Source organism: Ruditapes philippinarum, unplaced genomic scaffold, assembly GCF_026571515.1.
Source record: "Ruditapes philippinarum isolate M1 unplaced genomic scaffold, ASM2657151v2 ctg5198_1_1_1_1, whole genome shotgun sequence".
In the NCBI taxonomy this organism is placed as follows: Eukaryota; Metazoa; Mollusca; class Bivalvia; order Venerida; family Veneridae; genus Ruditapes; species Ruditapes philippinarum.
The window spans coordinates 69,694-89,030 of NW_026858535.1; the positions used below are offsets into that span (position 1 = coordinate 69,694).

A 19,337-nucleotide genomic window follows, 5' to 3' on the forward strand; every position below is an offset into this window, starting at 1 on the left:
AAGCCCCAAACCCCACCCAAAGGGGGAAAACTTTCCCTTTCCTTTTTTGTTTTGAAAAAAAAAAAGCCCCTGCTATGGGAATCTTTTCCCTATTTGGGGAAAAAAATACAACCATGTTTTTAAAATTTCCCCACAAAAAACCCAAAAATTTTTTTTACATTTTTTAAAAGAAAATAGGTTAAAAAATATCCCTTTTAAAAAAAAATGCTAGAAAAAGAAACACGCGATAAAAGCCAAATCTATACTTCAAAAATTTTTTCTAAAAATTTTTAAAAGGGAAAAAAGTCTATAATGGAAGGCGTGTAAAACAAAAAAAATAATCAATTTTTGGGTATGAATTGTTCAGTATCAAAACATAAAAATTAGCAACCCAAAAAATTTTTAAAAAAAAGTTTTTTTTTCAAAATGTGAGATTCATGATTGGGTTTAAAAACCCTGCCAATCCCCCTCGGTCAATATGGGCTGGCGAGGGTTATCAAAATCATATTCCCAAAGGCCCCAAATATCAAAATTAATAAATTAAAAGTTTTTAAAACAAAGGTAAATTTAAAACATTGCTTTTTTTTCATAAAATTTCAAAACTAAAAACACTTTTTAAAATTTAAAAAAAATTTCCTTTTTTTAAAAAATTTCTTTTAAAAAAAAATCGAAATACATTATACATTTCTATTGCTTTTATCAATATTTGAAATACTTATGGAAAATGTGTCTATCATAGACCAATCCACTTTTAGAATATCTATCATGTATATTCACACAGAAGAAATAGTTGTAAAACTGATCTATTACCTTCTTTAAGCAATCGTGCGTATTATTTTTGCATTTCTTAATTATTGCCAGAACAAATTGATTACATTTATTCTACTCTGTCTTATAAGATAAATCTTTGCTCACCACTAAAATACCGCCATATGATGACTCCAGAAATGCTGGCGTCGGGCTCATCGCCGCCATGACAACTATGTAAGTAGCAAACACAGACCCAGTAATGGTTAAGCATCCGATACCTTTTCCAGACTTCACAACGATGAAGAAGTTGAGGAATCCAGCCACTGGATCGACAATTTTTGATCCTGTCACAAAATAGTGATAAAACTCCTTTCCATATGGTAGACATGCGTACGATTGCACGGACAGTAGAACACCGTTTAGCAAAGCGTTAATCCAAACGAGAACAATCAGATATATAATGTTATTCTTTATACACAAACTTTTCTTTACTTTACCATTTTCGTTTCTTATCCCCATAAGATTGTCCTGATTTTCTTCATTACTTTGATGCTTTTGTGAAAGGGTGTCATTAATGTTGATGTGCTCTGTTTTACAATACGGCAAGAAGTTCAACAAAGCGAACGAAATACCACTTATTAACATTAAAGTATATATCACAAAGTAGAAATATTTTACTGGTATTTTTGGTGATTGAAACACTTCTTGTACTTTATAGAAAGACTCATTTGTAACTGCGTTAAACTGGCTTGAATTTCGGCATTCTGTCCGCCCAACGCCTTGAGCGAATGATATCAAACTTGGTAAAAGACCACTTAAACCCATTCCCACAAAGAACGGAGCCATGTACTTTACTTTTAACCTACTCATAAATGGCAGAAATACTACAGAAGACATACATGCACTAAATGATAATATAAATGTCAACACGAGTAATGCCGTGCTATGATCTTCACCCCCGATCTTCGATGTTTCTTTCCATAAAAATGCGAGAAGCAATACTGCAAAAGAACTTGAGGACACGATCAAAAACACAAATACTCTTTCGTGACTTCCTTCTGGTCGCAAAGTATTCCATACCGTGTAGACAACTGGTCCAATGTTTGCAATTTGAACCACGACAGACAAATACGACGGCAGATTCCATCCTTCGGGAAGATGATTCACAAAAATTGGCAGTTCAATAAAAACGGCGTTCACTGCAATCCAAGAACCCATCCCAAAAAATATTGTGAACACAGAAACAAAAATATTCATATCCGAACAAAATTTCATTTTCAGTTTACTCGTTTCAAAGTTTCAAAGAATGGTACGCCTTTTAACTTCAAATAAATATAACATTATACAAAAGGTCGCCAAAGGGTTAATGTTCCAGATGATATTAAGATTAAAGTCAGACATCTACAAAAATTACATTGGATTAATCATACAGAAGATTTGTCATTCAGAGGCACGAAAAATAAAAACAAAAAGTTGCAAAATGTTGCAAAAAGTCATTGAATTACAATAAAGATAAATTCTCATATGAAACATTTTCAATCTTTATCTTAACGGATGCGTTAGATGAGGTCAAATTCATGACTTATTTACGAACTAACCATACTATACCGGACGGTAATTAGACTGTAGTATTCATACCCATATTAAGACATTGATAAATACATAAACATAACAATACATCTTAAAGGGGTCCATTCAACGCTGGTTAAAACAAACATTTAAATCTTGCAATGCTTGAATCGAAGTTAATCGGACTTTGCCTTGGGTAGTTTGGGCAAACGTGTTCTCGTACTAGGCCCTAAAGTGTTGGCTGATCAATTGCAATATTTTCATTTTGATGATAGAATTTTCAAAAATAGTTACATGTATAGTTGCGCTACGGTCCAGCTATATGGTACCAGGCCCCTTTAATCTTCTTAAAGATGTGGTAACGTGCTCAAGACTTGATGACCAATAACCTACGGTGTTCCGTTTGGACACGTTTGGACAATCGTGACATTTTATTTATTCTGTACCCGCGATGCACGATGGTACGATGGTGAAAACGCGATGGCACGATGGTACGATGGTGAAAACACGATGGTACGATGGTGAAATCACGATGGTACGATGGTGAAATCGCGATGGCGCGATAGTACGATGGTGAAAACGCGATGTTACATCGCGTTTTCACCATCGTACCATCGTGATTTCACCATCGTACCATCGCGTTTTCACCATCGTACCATCGCGCCATCGCGCTTTCACCATCGTACCATCGCGTTTTCACCATCGTGCCATCGCGATTTCACCATCGTACCATCGCGTTTTCACCATCGTGCCATCGCGATTTCACCATCGTACCATCGCGCTTTCACCATCGTGCCATCGCGTTTTCACCATCGTGCCATCGCGATTTCACCATCGTACCATCGCGTTATCACCATCGTGCCATCGCCTTCCGGTGGACATGCGCATTGTACATCTTTATCAACAATGGATGAATGCATAACTATGTATTATGTGAGAGGCTATACGTATCGAGACATTTTAAATATAGTGAGGCTTAAAACGGGATTTGATCTCACTATTAATCACAGACTATTTAATAAGTGTTGTGTATTAAGATTCAATCATTTTAAAACCTTTATGCACTGTGCTTAATTCATCTTGTTTACCGTAACAAGATGAATTAAGCACAGTGCATAAAGGTTTTATAATGATTGAATCTTAATACACAACACTTATTAACCCATTACTTCATGAGCATTTTGTGAAAAATGGCTGTTTTCATTGAAAAGTCTCCCGTTACAAGTTCAAATTGCTATAATACTATAAAAAATGCTTCAACACTAATCAAACTTGGCACAAATGTTGACTGGACCATTGCCCTTGCAACAACATGCTCAGGCTTAAATTTTCTGTTACCATGGCAACGAGGGGACATCTCAAAATTGCCAAAAATCACTATTTTGCGTTGATTTTTTCCATCAAAATTGATTTCAAAGTGCTGCAACTTCTCAATGGATTGAGATAGAGTCAAATGCTTTTCAGCGTTGGTTACACGTTACCTTATGATCAATATGGGGTCATTTATAGCCTCTCACAAGTCCAAAATTTTCTTGGCGATGCGCATGTCCACCGGAAGGCGATGGCACGATGGTGATAACGCGATGTTACGATGGTGAAATCGCGATGGCACGATGGTGAAAACGCGATGGCACGATGGTGAAAGCGCGATGGTACGATGGTGGAATCGCGATGGCACGATGGTGAAAACGCGATGGTACGATGGTGAAATCGCGATGGCACGATGGTGAAAACGCGATGGTACGATGGTGAAAGCGCGATGGCGCGATGGTGCGATGGTACGATGGTGAAAACGCGATGGTACGATGGTGAAATCACGATGGTACGATGGTGAAAACGCGATGTAACATCGCGTTTTCACCATCGTACTATCGCGCCATCGCGATTTCACCATCGTACCATCGTGATTTCACCATCGTACCATCGTGTTTTCACCATCGTACCATCGTGCCATCGCGTTTTCACCATCGTACCATCGTGCATCGCGGGTACAGAATAAATAAAATGTCACGATTGTCCAAACGTGTCCAAACGGAACACCGTAATAATCGGACTGGACTGTAGAGAACGATATTGTATTTACGAACAATGAAATGATCACAATGATAACAATGTTCTATAAAAAATAGAAATTGTTAGGGTTAGGGGGACTGATGATACTTGTTTTGGATGGCTGTCAAAGCCTATAGATCCATTTAGCTGAAATATGTTATCATGACATCTGCCAATAGTAGGCTACTCTGTATAACTGTGTATGGCTATGACACTGTACTCCACAGTACCTGATAATACTTTCTCACTTCTGGAGGTATGCCAGTTTAAGATTAAAATTGAGCCACAAAAAAGAAAGACTGTTCACAGTTTACTAATTTTAATTAGTGGTAAACTTTTAATAAATTCAATTGTCAAATATTCAAATAACAGTTTTGTAAATAACATCAACACATGTATATAATTCAGTCCTAAATATCCGGTAGCTATGTCTAACATAGACTTCACATAAATTATTACCGCGACTGCCGTTCAATTTCTAAACGTAAATATAAAGTTTGGTCGAGTCAGTGACCGTATTAATGTGAAACAAAAATTATAAAGTTCTTATCAATTATTCTTAGACAATAATTGATTAAATGTTAAATAATAATCTAAAGACTATGTTTTATTTTGTTATAAAAATAAGTAAAATTTGCCGTTCAGAAGAACACGACAATAATGTACACTAACCGAAAGTTAAATGAAAACTGACTGAAGTTGATCGTTTTCTGGCCTATTTATACCAAATCTGAGAAAACGAACATAAAAAGGTTCGAAAAATGTTCAACTTTACGTTTTTATCGGTGGACAATGTTCGACGTTCGAAAAACTGAACATTTGACGTTCGGAACGATTCATTTCCATACACAAAAGAACGCTGTCAACTAACCGAAAACGTCCGAACATCTACAATTCTTAGCTAAAGTTCTATGAAAGTTTACATAAAAATACATAAAATTATTCACGTTTCCCATTGTTATTTCATTCCAGTCCGTAGTTTAGTTTATGCTTTGATAAGTCTACAACATATTTTGTTTCATGCATATTTTATTACATTGCACGGTTTTCACGTGTTTTGTACCAGTGTGTAGGTATATATTCGGTGTTTTACTATTGTTTCTCACTCGAGGCAGTATTTGACAGCTTTAAACACGTTCTTTAGAGTTATAGTTATTTAGAATATTATGTCGCGGGAAAATTCGCCACCACGTGCAAGTTTTTCAACAGTTCCAAGGGAAGAAGTTGTCTCCGAATTGAAGGGTTATTTTGATGACAAATTTAGTTCGCTTCAACGTGATTTGAAACGTGATGCTGAGTGGACTGTTTCTTCAGCGACAAAGAAGGTAAAAAAGATTCTTTAATTTCATTCAAGTCGTATCAGAACAGGAAAACAGTTCGAGTTCAATAACACTGTTTTTACACTTACTTGATAATATTGATAAGGCAGTTTCCTACAGAGAGGCGTCTAAAGCTAAGGACTTTCTTGCTGAAGCTAAGGATGCTATAACTCATAGAAATAAATTGATACGTATTGCTGACGGTTCAGATCTTGGGTGGTCTACCATAAAAGAGTACGAGTTACTGGAAGTAGCGTCTGATTCAGATGATGATAAAAGAATTCGTCGTGCTGAAGAGCGCGCTAAAAAGAAGGCTGATAAAAATGCTTATTTTAATGATAACCGTTTTGCTAGTTCTTTTCGAAACAACAGAATTTCCAGAAGGACGTCGTTTCGGTCACGGAGACGTGGAAGGACGACGTTACGTTCAGGCAGACTTGGAAGGACGACGCTCCTCTCTTGGATACCTGGAAGGACGACGTTTTGTTCCGGGAGAAGTCATTTGTTTCAAGTGTGGCCAAGAAGGGCATTATGCCAATTTCTGTTCCTCACACCGAAGAGCTTTCATGGTGCAGCAATCCAGCAACAAAACAGCTTCAGCAGCAGCAACAAATTCTGATGCCACCCAACTCCTCGCACCAGAAGGCAACAAACAAGAATGATTTGTGTGTAAGACTATCGAAATATGATAAGTATTTATTTTTTGAACAATTTTGTCAGTTAGATGAAAGTACTGTTTTTTGTGAATACAAAGAATCTCAAGTTGCTGTACAAACAAACTCTGTTAAAGGTAGATTAAAAAGTTGTATTTCGTTTTGGAAGGACACTATTCGGCCTTCTAACAATGAAATAATTTCTTTTATAAAACAAGGTTATGTTATTCCGTTTGTTGACAAACCTCCGTCTTTTTATTTAAAGAATAACATCAGCTTTAAAGAACAAAGAATTTGTAGATTCAGCTATACAGGATCTGTTAGATAAAAATTGTGTATGAAACATTTTTTAAGCCATATAACATTAATCCATTATCTGTTGCCGAAAATTCGTCTGGCAAGAAACGCCTCATTTTAGATTTAAGTGTCTTAAACAAATATGTAAGAGTAGACCACGTTAAATTCGAAGATTACAGGGTAGCTAAAGAATTATTAATTGAAAATGGATTTAGGTTTAAATTTGATTTATCTAGTGGTTATCATCACTTATCTGTTAATCCTTTACACCACCCGTATTTAGGTTTTTCATGGTACCTTAATGGTAGGTTACGTTATTTTGTCTTCAACGTTTTACCTTTTGGTCTTCGCAGTTCACCATACATTTTTACTAAGCTGCTTAGACCATTAGTTACGTTTTGGCGAAGTCAGGGTACCCTTGTCGCGCCTTTTTTGGCCGTCTAGTCCATTTTATCCTATGATTTTTGGACAAACTTCAATTCAAAAGCATTTTATTAAAGATATTCTTTTATTTAAGCCCACACAGCGCATTTACGTACAAGGAAAGAATAAAAATTCAATTTTTGGTACGGAACATTTCACTAGTAAAGTGCTTGTTATACGCTTTGATTGTAAATCAATATTGTAGGGGAGATAACTGTAAAATGGGTTTTAATTTAACACTCGTTTATTATCTTCTCTTGTTTTTACCTTTGTATATTTTTGTCAATTTGCAGGCTTGTTTGATTCATGTAGATGGAAAGACTTAACAGACACATGCAACAGTTCTGGTCTTCCGATGTCCGTTGTTTCAGAAGTAAAACACACTATTTTGGGTAGCAGAGAACATAGTACAGTGAAAATTATATGTATGCTTTAAAAAAAAATGTAATTGGTGCGATAAATGCAAGTTATCTTCTTTACCAGCTTTGCCTGTCACAATCGCGCTTTATTGAGTTTCGCTTATTCAGATGAATACATATTCATGCGGGAAATCTAAGTTAAATCAAATTTTCTATGCTATAAATTGGGCGCATGAAACTGCTTATTTTAAAGAAAATCCTTGTCAAGATAGATGGCTTAAATTATGTTTAGAAGGCTGTATAAGAAAGATTTCGAGGCCTGTACAGAAAAAAGAGCCTATTACTCCTGATGTGCTGAAATTACTCATTAAACGTTTTGTTTCTGAAAAGTGTTCATTGGCAGATTTAAGAATTGCTACATTGTTTGTGATTTGTTTTGCTGGTTTTCTAAGAATTTCAGAAGGTCTTAATTTAAAACGTTGTCATATTGATTTCAAAGATGATCATTGTTCATTATATATTGAAAATGCTAAAACAGATTTATATAGAGAAGGAAATTATGTAGTTTTGGCAAAAACTGGAAAGTTTTCATGCCCGGTGCAATTATTAAATAGATATATTACAGAGGCTGGTTTGATAGAATGTTATGATCAGTTTATTTTTAGAGCTGTAGTGTTGTGTAAAAAGTCTAACAAGTATGTATTAAAACGTAAAAATGCTCCACTTTCTTACTCGAGAACACGGGAACTTTTTAATCAAAAACTTACTTCAATAGGACTAGATAGTCATCAATACGGTTTGCATTCACTAAGGTCAGGTGGAGCTACTATTTGTGCTAATTCTGGTACTAATGATAAGACTGTGGAAAAAACATGGACGTTGGCGTTCAGAGACAGCTAAAGATGGGATATGTTAAAGACAGTTTGAAACAACGTTTGTCTGTGTCACTAAAATCTTAACATTTAATGATTTCGTGCAGCTTTATGTTGAATAACTTTTTATAATATGAAGTGATTATATGCTTGTGATTATATTCAGTCAATGATTGATTTAATTGTGGAATTAAATACTAGTTTATAATCTTATATTTTGTGTAAGTGTTATATAGATTTATCATGAGTAAATCATTGGTGTGATTTGACAAGACTTCATACAAACGACAACAGATATAATTATACTATTTTAAGATAAGTATTATTTTTAAATTTTTATTATTCATTTGATATTATTATTTCAATTGTTAATTATTATACATATTCTGTTATGTTTATTTATATTAAATATGTTTAATTTCTACATCAGTTAATGAGTGTACATGTTTATTGAGATAATTTAATTTTGCTGCAAAGGCTTCACTTTTCAGTTTTAAATCGTGGAATATAAAATTGTTTGTTAGAATTTTTCAGGTGATCAACTTATATTTTGTCGTTGTTGTTTATTTTTTGTTTTGTTTTATAGCTTCATACGATGTTTGACATGGGGTTTTGACGTTTGTCATGAGAATGGGAAGATCTATTGTGTTTGCAAAGTTACAAAGGGCTTTTGATTTCAATTCTTGGTAACGACTTATCGTCATGGATGAAATACAAAAATGCTTGCAATCTTCTCCAGCACACAAATTTGCAGATAAGTATTTATTTTCAAAGTTGATTTAATGCTGAGATAGCTTACCAATTTTATCGTGATGGTGAGATAGCTCACCGAATTGTTTTCTGATGCTGAGATAGCTCACCGATTTATTTTGTGATGCTGAGATAGCCTCACCGATTTGTTTTGTGATGCTGAGATAGCTCACCGTTTTGTTTTGTGATGCTGAGATAGCTCACCGACTTTTTTATTTTTTGTTGTTGTGATGCTGAGATAGCTCACTGATTAATTTTGTGATGCTGAGATAGCTCACCGATTTGTTTTGTGATGCTGAGATAGCTCGCCGATTTATTTTGTGATGCTGAGATAGCTCACCGATTTGTTTTGTGATGCTGAGATAGCTCACCGATTTGTTTTGTGATGCTGAGATAGCTCACCGATTTGTTTTGTGATGCTGAGATAGCTCACTGATTTTGTGATGCTAAGATAGTTCATCCATTTGTTTAGTGATGTTGAGAAAGCTCATTGTTTTATTTTCAGAATCCGTAAATGCGGTCAAAAACCAAAAGGCATATCAATTGCTTTGTTTTCGTCTAAAAGATTAAAAGTTCATCATTCCTGGACACAACATAGTTTTCTATAGATAAGTATTATTTTCAACTATATTATAATTATTATTATTATTATTATTATTATTATTATTATTTTAAGTAAAACTTCAAAGAATATTGTTTTGTTTTGCTTTTATTGTTTTGGATTTACACTTTATTTGTTTTAAATTGGTTTCTAATAATCTAATCTGAATCAAGTCTAATAGCGCAGGTTTTATTTTATTTTTTATTTAATATGGTATCGTGTTTTAAATTTATAAATACAGTTCTTTAAAATGTTTATATAAATGCTTTCTTTGTTTTGCTCGATTGAAAGTTGTCAAATACAATGCCTAAATCCTATTCTGTTGTTTTGGTTTCTTTCTAGTAAGATTATAACATGGGATAAGTGAATAATTGTTTTACTCACGACATAGAGTGAGTAAGATAAATTGATACATATAATATTTATAAAAATGACTAGTACCATGGATTGGCTATAAGTTTGTTGCTTTTGTTGATACATAAAATTTTGAAACAGTTTGTTTACTGAGTTTAGGCAGCAATTCCTATTGACAACGGAAGTTACACAACCCATAATGCATCAGCGAACAACAACACCTGTCAAAGTTTATCGAGTAAAATTACAATAAATACAACTTTCTAGCTAAATGTACGCTGATTATAAGAAAATATGTAAACAATTAATGAAATAAATCATTACTCTTTATAATTCTGACATTACTTATAGTTGTCAGTCTCTCAAATTAACAAAAAAGACCGTTTACCGGTACATGCAAATGTAAACAGTGCCGATAATGACATACGATCTGAGTAAACAAGCGAGATTATATCATTATTTACCAACTGAACGAGTTCAGTCATATCTTTGATATATTATTATTCATAAGTACACATTTCGAATAATTATAAGGCTTTAAATATGACACAGAGATTGGACAGTACATTTGATAATGAAAAAAATGTATCATTTGCAACAAGTAAGAAAACGAATATTATTTTAGTTTTTACTAATTATTAATTTTATAAATCATGAAAAATATTTTGGCTATCAGAATAAGCAAATATGTGTTAATCTCTTAAATACTGACTTCAAATTCAAAATTTAATGTATGTACCATAAAAAAAGATATAACACCGAGGGGATCAAAGGCTTATAACTTTTATGTAAGCTGTACTATATCAGTTTTATTATATCTAGCTTCACGCTCACATTGTTGTTTGGTTTGCTTTTACGGCGCAACAACACAATCTAGGTCATATGACGCCAAAACAGAAGAAACCCAATGCAACACCAAGGGTCAAAACCGCCTCACTACTTAAGAGATGCTTAAGGGGGCAGGGGACATATTCAAATGATGGCCCCAGTCAAATTTTTTAATAACTCAGACATGGTGTTTTGAAGGTACTGATAACTTCTGATATTTCTCTGTCATTGTTATTCTTTCTTGTTTGTGTGTAGGATTTGAGAAGTATTTTTGGGTTTTTACCCGAAACTAAGCATTTTGGTAGTTTTGTATGTATTTCTGACTCTCCGAATGGAGGTGAAAAAGTTACAAATCAAGCTTTGACAGTTGGCGCCAAACAAGTAAGAAATTTCAGATAAATTTTGTGAAAAATCTAAACATATGACAGACACTTTATTGGTCATTTTTGAAAATGCCATAGCTTGCACTGCGTGTTACTGATATTTTTTAAGGAATCGGGCGGATTCTGGAGTATGCTGCACCTTCGTGAAGATTGCCCATATTGGTATATTTTAGGTGTGATTTTGGCTGGGGGGGGGGGGGGGGGGTAAATATAAATTGCTGTCAGTCATTTTTTGAAGGAGCAATGCATGCAAACTATTATTTTCTTCAATGTATGTCATATATCATTGAATAATGCTGTGCAACTGGTTATCTGCCTGTGAAACAGATTTTGAAATATTTGGAATTGTGTTTCTGGTCACACTGAAATACAATTTTTTTCATTTTTAGGTCCCCTGCCCCCTTAATCGAGTAGTCGCCTTTTACGATAACAGAGGATTAATCGGCGGCCTAAACCTCTTGGTCACAAGGGACTCATGCAAACATAATCATGCCTTATCAATGTGGAAAGTGAGGAAGACATGTGAATAAAAAAATCATTTTGTTTTAAAAAGTAAATTACTTTTTATTTGCTTTTTATCAATTTTTCTTTGTAACTAAATATAGATATCGTAATGTGCTCTCGTTTATAGATATGACTGGTGTAAATGAAAAATATTTACTAAATCATTTAAAAAACATTTCGCCAACTTCCGTCATTACTTGATATATAGCGTTAATTGCTGTTGGCAATTAAACAACTTGATGTATTTTAAAGGAAGCAATCACTATAAAAACTTAAAAATCACGAGTTGAACTGTCTTATTTAACATTACAAATTAATGAACAATGATGATATGTAAGAATAATTTGTTTAAAAAAAACGTTTTATTAAATAAAGTTTATTAAATTTGATTCAGACATATTTTGTATTTTATAAATGCAAGTGTCCAAGAACTAGAACACTGATGTGTGCGCATACATGTATGAACACTCGCAAATGTATAAACATGTATGATTTATAAATATTAAGTACACAGGCAAAGCTCCGTCATGTTAATTCAATACAAAATACAACTTGGAACTATATACTTCACATTTATGTAATTCAACCTAGAACGTTTCATTGACTCGGGCATTGCCCAAATGTGAGTCCAATAATGGATCGTAAACGCATACTTTTTCCTTTTGCGCAACTCCCTCCGATGCTCATATTCAGCACAGCCTCGTTTTAATAAATCATGTACCAATTTAAAGTCAACACAGTCTTCTATGTTATCATTTTTGTCTATGATCCAAGGGTCAATTGTATCCATAAAGTATTGAGTATTAGGTATATATAAACCATCGTCATCTTCGACACCACGTGTACCTTTGTAAAAATAGGGAGAATTTGTGTCATTGTCAGTTTTTGGCCTGCTCAAGTCATCTATTTGAAGATTGTTGTACTTCATATATACCCTTGTTATAAAACCAGGACCTGTAAGGTGAACTGGGTGAAGATTACTGTTAACAACCTGTAAATTGTGCAACAACAGTTTAAAAAACGGATGTTTCGGCCGGCATAAAAGAACTGCCGTATTGATAATCATTTGCATATCATTTAAAAGCGTGCTATGTTCGAACGTTTCAGTCGGTAGAATGCAGGCATATCTGATAGTGGCAATGTCTAGCGGTCGAACATTTTTGACATCGACGTCTGAATAAACACCTCCGAATTCATAAATAACTGCATATCGAAGTAAGTCGGACCTTCTGACAGTATTTTCAAAACCATCATATACATCGACCAAATACGGAAAGCGATCTTTCAGCAACTTTCTTCCAGAATCGTACGTCCAAAATCTATATTCCCAACCAGGATTTTGCTCAACAAATGATTGCATATACGGTGTAAAACAATCTGGAATACTTTCGTTTTCCCATATTTGATGCAATATGCGAGGGATACGTGGCATTCCTCCTTTGATTGTTGGAAACTCAACTTCATCTATGGGTTGAAATAAAGGATAGCGTGTCATATTTCGGTAGCTTTCTTTGAGCGCTTCTACCTTTAGAAAATCATCGTCGGTTGTATTACTGTCACGGCTTGTTTGTAGATCAACTTCAAGGTTACTAGTGCTTTCTACAAAGTTAACATATTATTAAACCGCTATTTATAATGATCTTAACGCAATCTCTTAAAGAATAAGTTTAAAAGTAAAAGAAAATATATTGCAGTGAAATAGGACCTAATATTTGTCTTAATACGAATAAGTTTTCAGTGTTTCAAGTGTATAGGTTAGAAAAAAAATTTATTCCGTTGTATTTTGAAATTTAAAGAGTGTAAACATTGTTAACAATTTAAGAAATTGGAAACCACATTGGAACAAGAAACAATTCTTTGTCAAAACTTGCCTATATTAAAACTTATGCGACAGTAAAAATATATGAATATTAGCAATGTACGTTTATAACTTTCTTCAGTCTAGTTTCTCAGTTAAAGTTAGTTTTTTTTACTTACAACATATGTGTAAGAAATTATTTCCGAAGTAAAGCAACTTTACGTTAAATTCCCTCAGGGCGTATAGTTATCCTTCAAATTCAGAAGCGCTACATACATGTATTTACGACTGAAACTTTTAAAAGTACATTGTGTCATATGAAATAATAAAAAATAACAACTTACTTATTCTACTCTCAAGCTCTTGTATATATTTCAGTCTGTAAAAGCAATACATTCCTAAGATTAAAACTGTGAAATAAAAGAAAGATCCTCGCTGCCCTCTGTTACTGCATAGTTTCATTTTAATTTCAGGAAAAGTTGTGTTTTTATATATAATACACTGTTTCGCTTATACATGCTCGTGTAGTTAGATATTTTACGAGAAAATATATAATTTGCTGAAGGGATATACGGGAAAATATAGCCAGAATAGTATTTTCATGACCCGAGGCAGGAATCTGAAATTCACTATTTAATTTATTAACTAAGCGTTTGTTACTAGTGATTTATATTTGTCACGTGTAATCGCACAACGAAATAAATAATACTATGACAACATAACATCATTTTAACTGGTGTGTGCTTGCAGTTGTAAAAAGTCAAAATGACGCACTAGTGTAAAATATTTATTGGAAGGAAGTTCACAGATTTCAAATATCCGAGAAATTTAGCTTGAAAACTAGAAATTTGTTTTTGATACTCCTTTAGTTTATTTTATAATCTAGACGTGTATATGTTTAGATTATTATACTTATCACAGACTGGTCAATGAGATCACCAGATTTCAGTTTGTAATTTTAAAATGACCAATAAAAATCCTTCTAATATGTGAATTACTTGTTTTTTAGAAAATCCTTTCAAACACATCCACTGTCATTTAAGATATATTTTATAATCATTTAAAGGTTAAAAGACATGAACTTGATTAATATGACATATAACAATAATTATGATTATGATAGTAAAGAAACTTAATACATAGTACAGTTTGGAATGATTTCTTTCACATGTAAATATCTATATGAACGCTGGGTATCTGCTTCCGACATTACCCACATATGTACCCAATAATGTATCGTAAATGCGAACGTTCGTCGTTTCCGAATTTCCCTTCGATGCTCAAACTCGGCGCATCCACGTTTAGCCAAATATGACAGCTCATGCCCTTTAAGACAGGCTGTTAAATCTCCATCTTTGTTTATAATATTCGGATCAATATTATCCATGAAGTATTGAGTATTAGGGATATATATACCGTCGTCTGCTTCTGGATCACGTGATCCTTTGTAGAAGTAGGGAGAATTTGTATTATTGTCTTGCTTTGGTGAATACAGGTCATACATGTCAAGGTTATTATATTTCATATACTGCCTAGTAAAATACCCAGGACCTGTTGAAGTGACTGGATATTCTTTTGGATCCTCAAACTGTAAATAATGCAATAAATGTTTAAAGAACGGGTGCTTTTTCTTACATAAAATAACGGCGTTACTAAGAAACACTGGCATACCATTTAGTATAGTACTATGTTCAAAGGTCTCTGTTGGCAAAATGCACGAATATCTGAAGGTTGCAATATCTAAGGGTCTAACATTTTTGACGTCTAAGTCTGCATAAACCCCTCCGAACTCGTACATAACCACAATTCGCAAAATATCCGATCTTTGTACACGGTTGCCAACGTTATCGTACATCTTTAACAGTTGGGGATGACGTTCGGATATCAGTTTTCGACCAGAATGGTATGTCCAAAACATGTGCTTCCAGGTTGGATTATGTTTAGCAAACGATTGCATTGCAAACACAAAATTATCAGGGACAGTGATGTTACTCCATATCTGATGAATAACATGCGGTATCCTAGGAATACGGTTTTCAGAGGTTGGGAATTCTTCTTCAGTAGTTGGTTGAAATATTGGGTACTTTGTAATATTCTTATATTCTTCCAAAACTTTTTCTCTTTGCGCAGATTTGTCATTTGGGTATTGTTCAATTGTATCTTCTAGTAATTCTTCATATCTTGTATCATCACCTGGTTTGTTGTCCTTTTCTGAAATGTTTAGAAACATCTTAAACAAAACAAAACGTTTTAAATATCAGCTTTCTTACTCTACAACTGTTAAATTTATATATACACACATCTGGTAAAGTACATTTTAAATCGTTTAATCAAGCTACCAATGTTTGGAGAGAGTTTAACCAAAAATGTATATCTATTATTAGTCTCATATGTAATGTATCAAAACATATATCAATAGACTTCCATACCAAATACTATATCACTATAACTGTACTAATTCCAGAAAACAACAGAAGCCTAAAGCTAGATGGTTCATGAAAATGGCCAATGAGTAACTTTTTGGAATCTATAAAAGGACATCAAAAATAAATTAAAAAAAAGCTTTTGAGAAATTAAAGTAAAGCCATTCCTGAGACATTTTGTTCCTTTAACGTTACCACGGTATCTGAACGGTCCCTAATTCTGTGGCATTCTCTTAAAAGTGGATTTTGTATGTACGCATGTTCCTTGTCCCAGGAGTTACTTTTCTTTATTTTTTCTTTCGAATAAAACAACAGAATATCTGACATGAAAGGTTATTTTTCATTATTCTCCCCGTGATCTACTTAGAAAGTACCTGCCACAAAATACCATCCATTTTACAAGTTTAAGTTTCATTTTAGCTTATATTTTCTGACAGGTTTGTTCTTGTTACAGATCAGCTGGCACTGAAGTGCCGTGTCCTCATGGTCTGCACTGTCCGCTTTTCAGTTATTATTAATACATATATCACGAATTCTCTCTAAAAATGACAAATGAATTTGTCCAGATTGAACGATAGATAAGTCCATTTAAGATATTGAGGGTAGTCAATGTTATGGAAGACCTTTTAAGCTGGCTGCAACAAACGATTATGTTGTCTTAAATCTATACTAAATTGTATTTTTTTTATTATATACTTATAAATAAAATATTGAGAAATATTGATAAAATAAAATGCGTATTTTCATTTTCCGTATTTTCACTGTAAAAAATTATTTTTCACTGCAGTGAAACATATTTTCCATATTTTCACTGGTGTCTGGCCGGACTACTTTCTTTTAAATTCTGCCAGTACACAAAATTTAATGGAAAGTTTTTTCAAATTTTAATGTCAAAAAAGAGAAAAATGTATATAATAAACAGAAAATTCAAGTTTTTTTCTATAAATACATAATTTATTTTCATCTTGTGACATGAAAATTACCATATTTCACTCGTGGCTACCGCCACTCATGAAATATTTATTTTCATACCACTCGATGAAAATAAATCATGTATTTATAGAAAAAACATGAATATCCTCTATAACTTGTAGGTGATTTTAAAAAATACAATATTTTTAACTATGAATTTACTCACCGCTAAGTTTTGTTTCCAAATATTTTAATTGTGTAACTCGATGCATATAATACACAAATAGCATGATTAACATACACATCACAATATATCTTTTCGTTGGTGCTTTCCACAAAACGCCCGCCATTTTGGATAGTTATTACTATTTTATAATTTCATAAATATTTTACATCAGCTGTGTTAATTAGTCAGTCATCAATCATAAGTCGTATATCCTAAAGGAATGAAAAGAGTATAGTTCAAAAACCTTTGACAAAATAAAAAAAAAGCCGATAAGGTAAAATTGATGAATGCACGTAATTTATATGAAACAAGATTTTGTCTCAATGCAATAGAAAAATGTTGCTCAAATGAAATCTGATTTTTAGCTCTTCTCTTGCAACAGGTTTCTTATTTTACCAGACAAGCGTACGTATTATTAGATTAACGCAATTTCTTTCATGTTTAACCACATGGTAATGTGAATTAATCGACTGCATGAACAATTGGTCTAATTTACATATTAGCGTCGTAAATGTTTAAGGCATACCAAATATCAAGAAAGTGAAAAAAATAATGCGTTATTGTACTTATTAATATCGACGAAAAAAAAGTTGCTTTCAAAACGGTACTCACGAATAGTCTCAAAAAGTAAACATATTCCTGAAAATATGTTTTTGGTTGCATGTTATGTCACACCAACACAGGCACTTACGTAGAACCCCCGAGGCTCCGTAAGCCAGCTGGGTTTTCTTTTTCACATTAAAGAATCATTTGTAATTGTGGACGAGTATAATTTCATAGCAGCCGTATGCGTTTATTCAATTCTTTCAATGTTGATTAACGAAAAAAATATTTTGGTCCGCTTACTAACACTATAGCATTGTACATGCTGATTCGGCGTTCTTTTTGTGTTATTTTAAGTGGATATACACGATTTTACCTTTAGGTTTCGGCGAGTGAGATAATTTTGAAATCATACTAATCTTAATGTTTTACTAATAAATACGAAACGTCACAACACCGTCAAGTCCCTTAACTGTGTCAACCATATGTCTAAAGTAATCTCTCTGTCATGAAGTGAAGTAAATTTTTAGGGCTTCTTGAATAGTTTTCAGCTTCTACACATTTCGAAGTTATTTATTTTCATTCGTGTCAACCATTATTATGAAGCATTGTCCTTTTCCGAGTTAAATTGAATAGATCAATTTGACTAAAGTACAGATCTACTTAATATTTCTAACATGTAGATATGATTACCACCGTACATGTTTCGCCTTCATTATGACTCAGTTTTATAGGCAAGATTGAATTGCCGGTTTACCTGCCGGCTATTTGGACATCTCTAAATCGTGAACATTACCTACTCAGTGGTTTAAATTAGAAACCGCATCGCTTTCAAAATTATTGTGAAAGCTCGCCGATGATTGGCTGTTTGAAAAATCACGAGATGGTGACAACCTATTCCTGATCGTCTGGCCCAAATGCGTAGCGTTATTTAAGAGCTGATTTTAATCAGATTGTTGCATAGACTAGACTTTTCTCTACAAATGAATGGTAAATAGCATTGCTATTCTATGAATTTAATGACTAGCACAAGCAAGCTCGAGGCTTGAATAAGCTTTTTTGCAAAAAATGTTTATTACAACAAGATATGTGGTTCGAAAGAGAAATAAAGTATCACTCATCCAAGCTTGACCCAGTAAAGGAATCTTGATCTTGATCTTTGACTTAAAACAAAGGAATGTTTACTAAAAAGAGTGATACAAGAATGAGGAAATATGAACAAATAGTTTCTTGTATACTCATTCGGTGTGCCAAATAACTGATAAAAATACATCAACCAACGAATGACAAAGTTATGACTACACAACACCATAAATGTATTTTTTTTGCCATCAAAGTATACTCTTAACCTCTACAACTGCCGATCTTGCGTTTGTCTGTGACAAGTCTAATCAGTGTGCAAGAAGTATATGCCCTGTTATTTGAATAATCTATTGATAAAAGACCGAATTGGTGATCAGACAAGACCAACAATGTACTTTTATGAAAAAGCTGAATACCTTGCAAGCTGAAGACCTTATACTTGCGCGCAACACGTCGCCATTACGTCCTTTATATTTATGTTAAGTTATTTTAAAATCCTTCAGGTATTACAGAATATTTGAAAGGATATGGCAATCAAAGCACTTTAATGAAAAACCAGTTTGGAGTACAAGAATGACACTGACCTTCAGCTTGGGACGTGACACGGTTTCATTATGTCCAAGACAAGATAGATAGAATTCTTGTCCGAACACGAACGT

The 19,337-nt window shown here is 33.5% G+C and overlaps 1 protein-coding gene across 1 annotated transcript; it reads right to left on the bottom strand.

Moving 5' to 3' along the window:
• Positions 1–795: 795 nt before the first annotated feature.
• LOC132753522 (solute carrier family 52, riboflavin transporter, member 3-B-like) lies at positions 796–2,071 on the bottom strand. The gene has a single exon (XM_060744002.1). It carries the CDS (start codon positions 2,002–2,004, stop codon positions 862–864), a length of 1,143 nt encoding a protein of 380 aa, XP_060599985.1. The 5' UTR covers positions 2,005–2,071; the 3' UTR covers positions 796–861.
• Between the last annotated feature and the right edge of the window lie 17,266 nt (positions 2,072–19,337).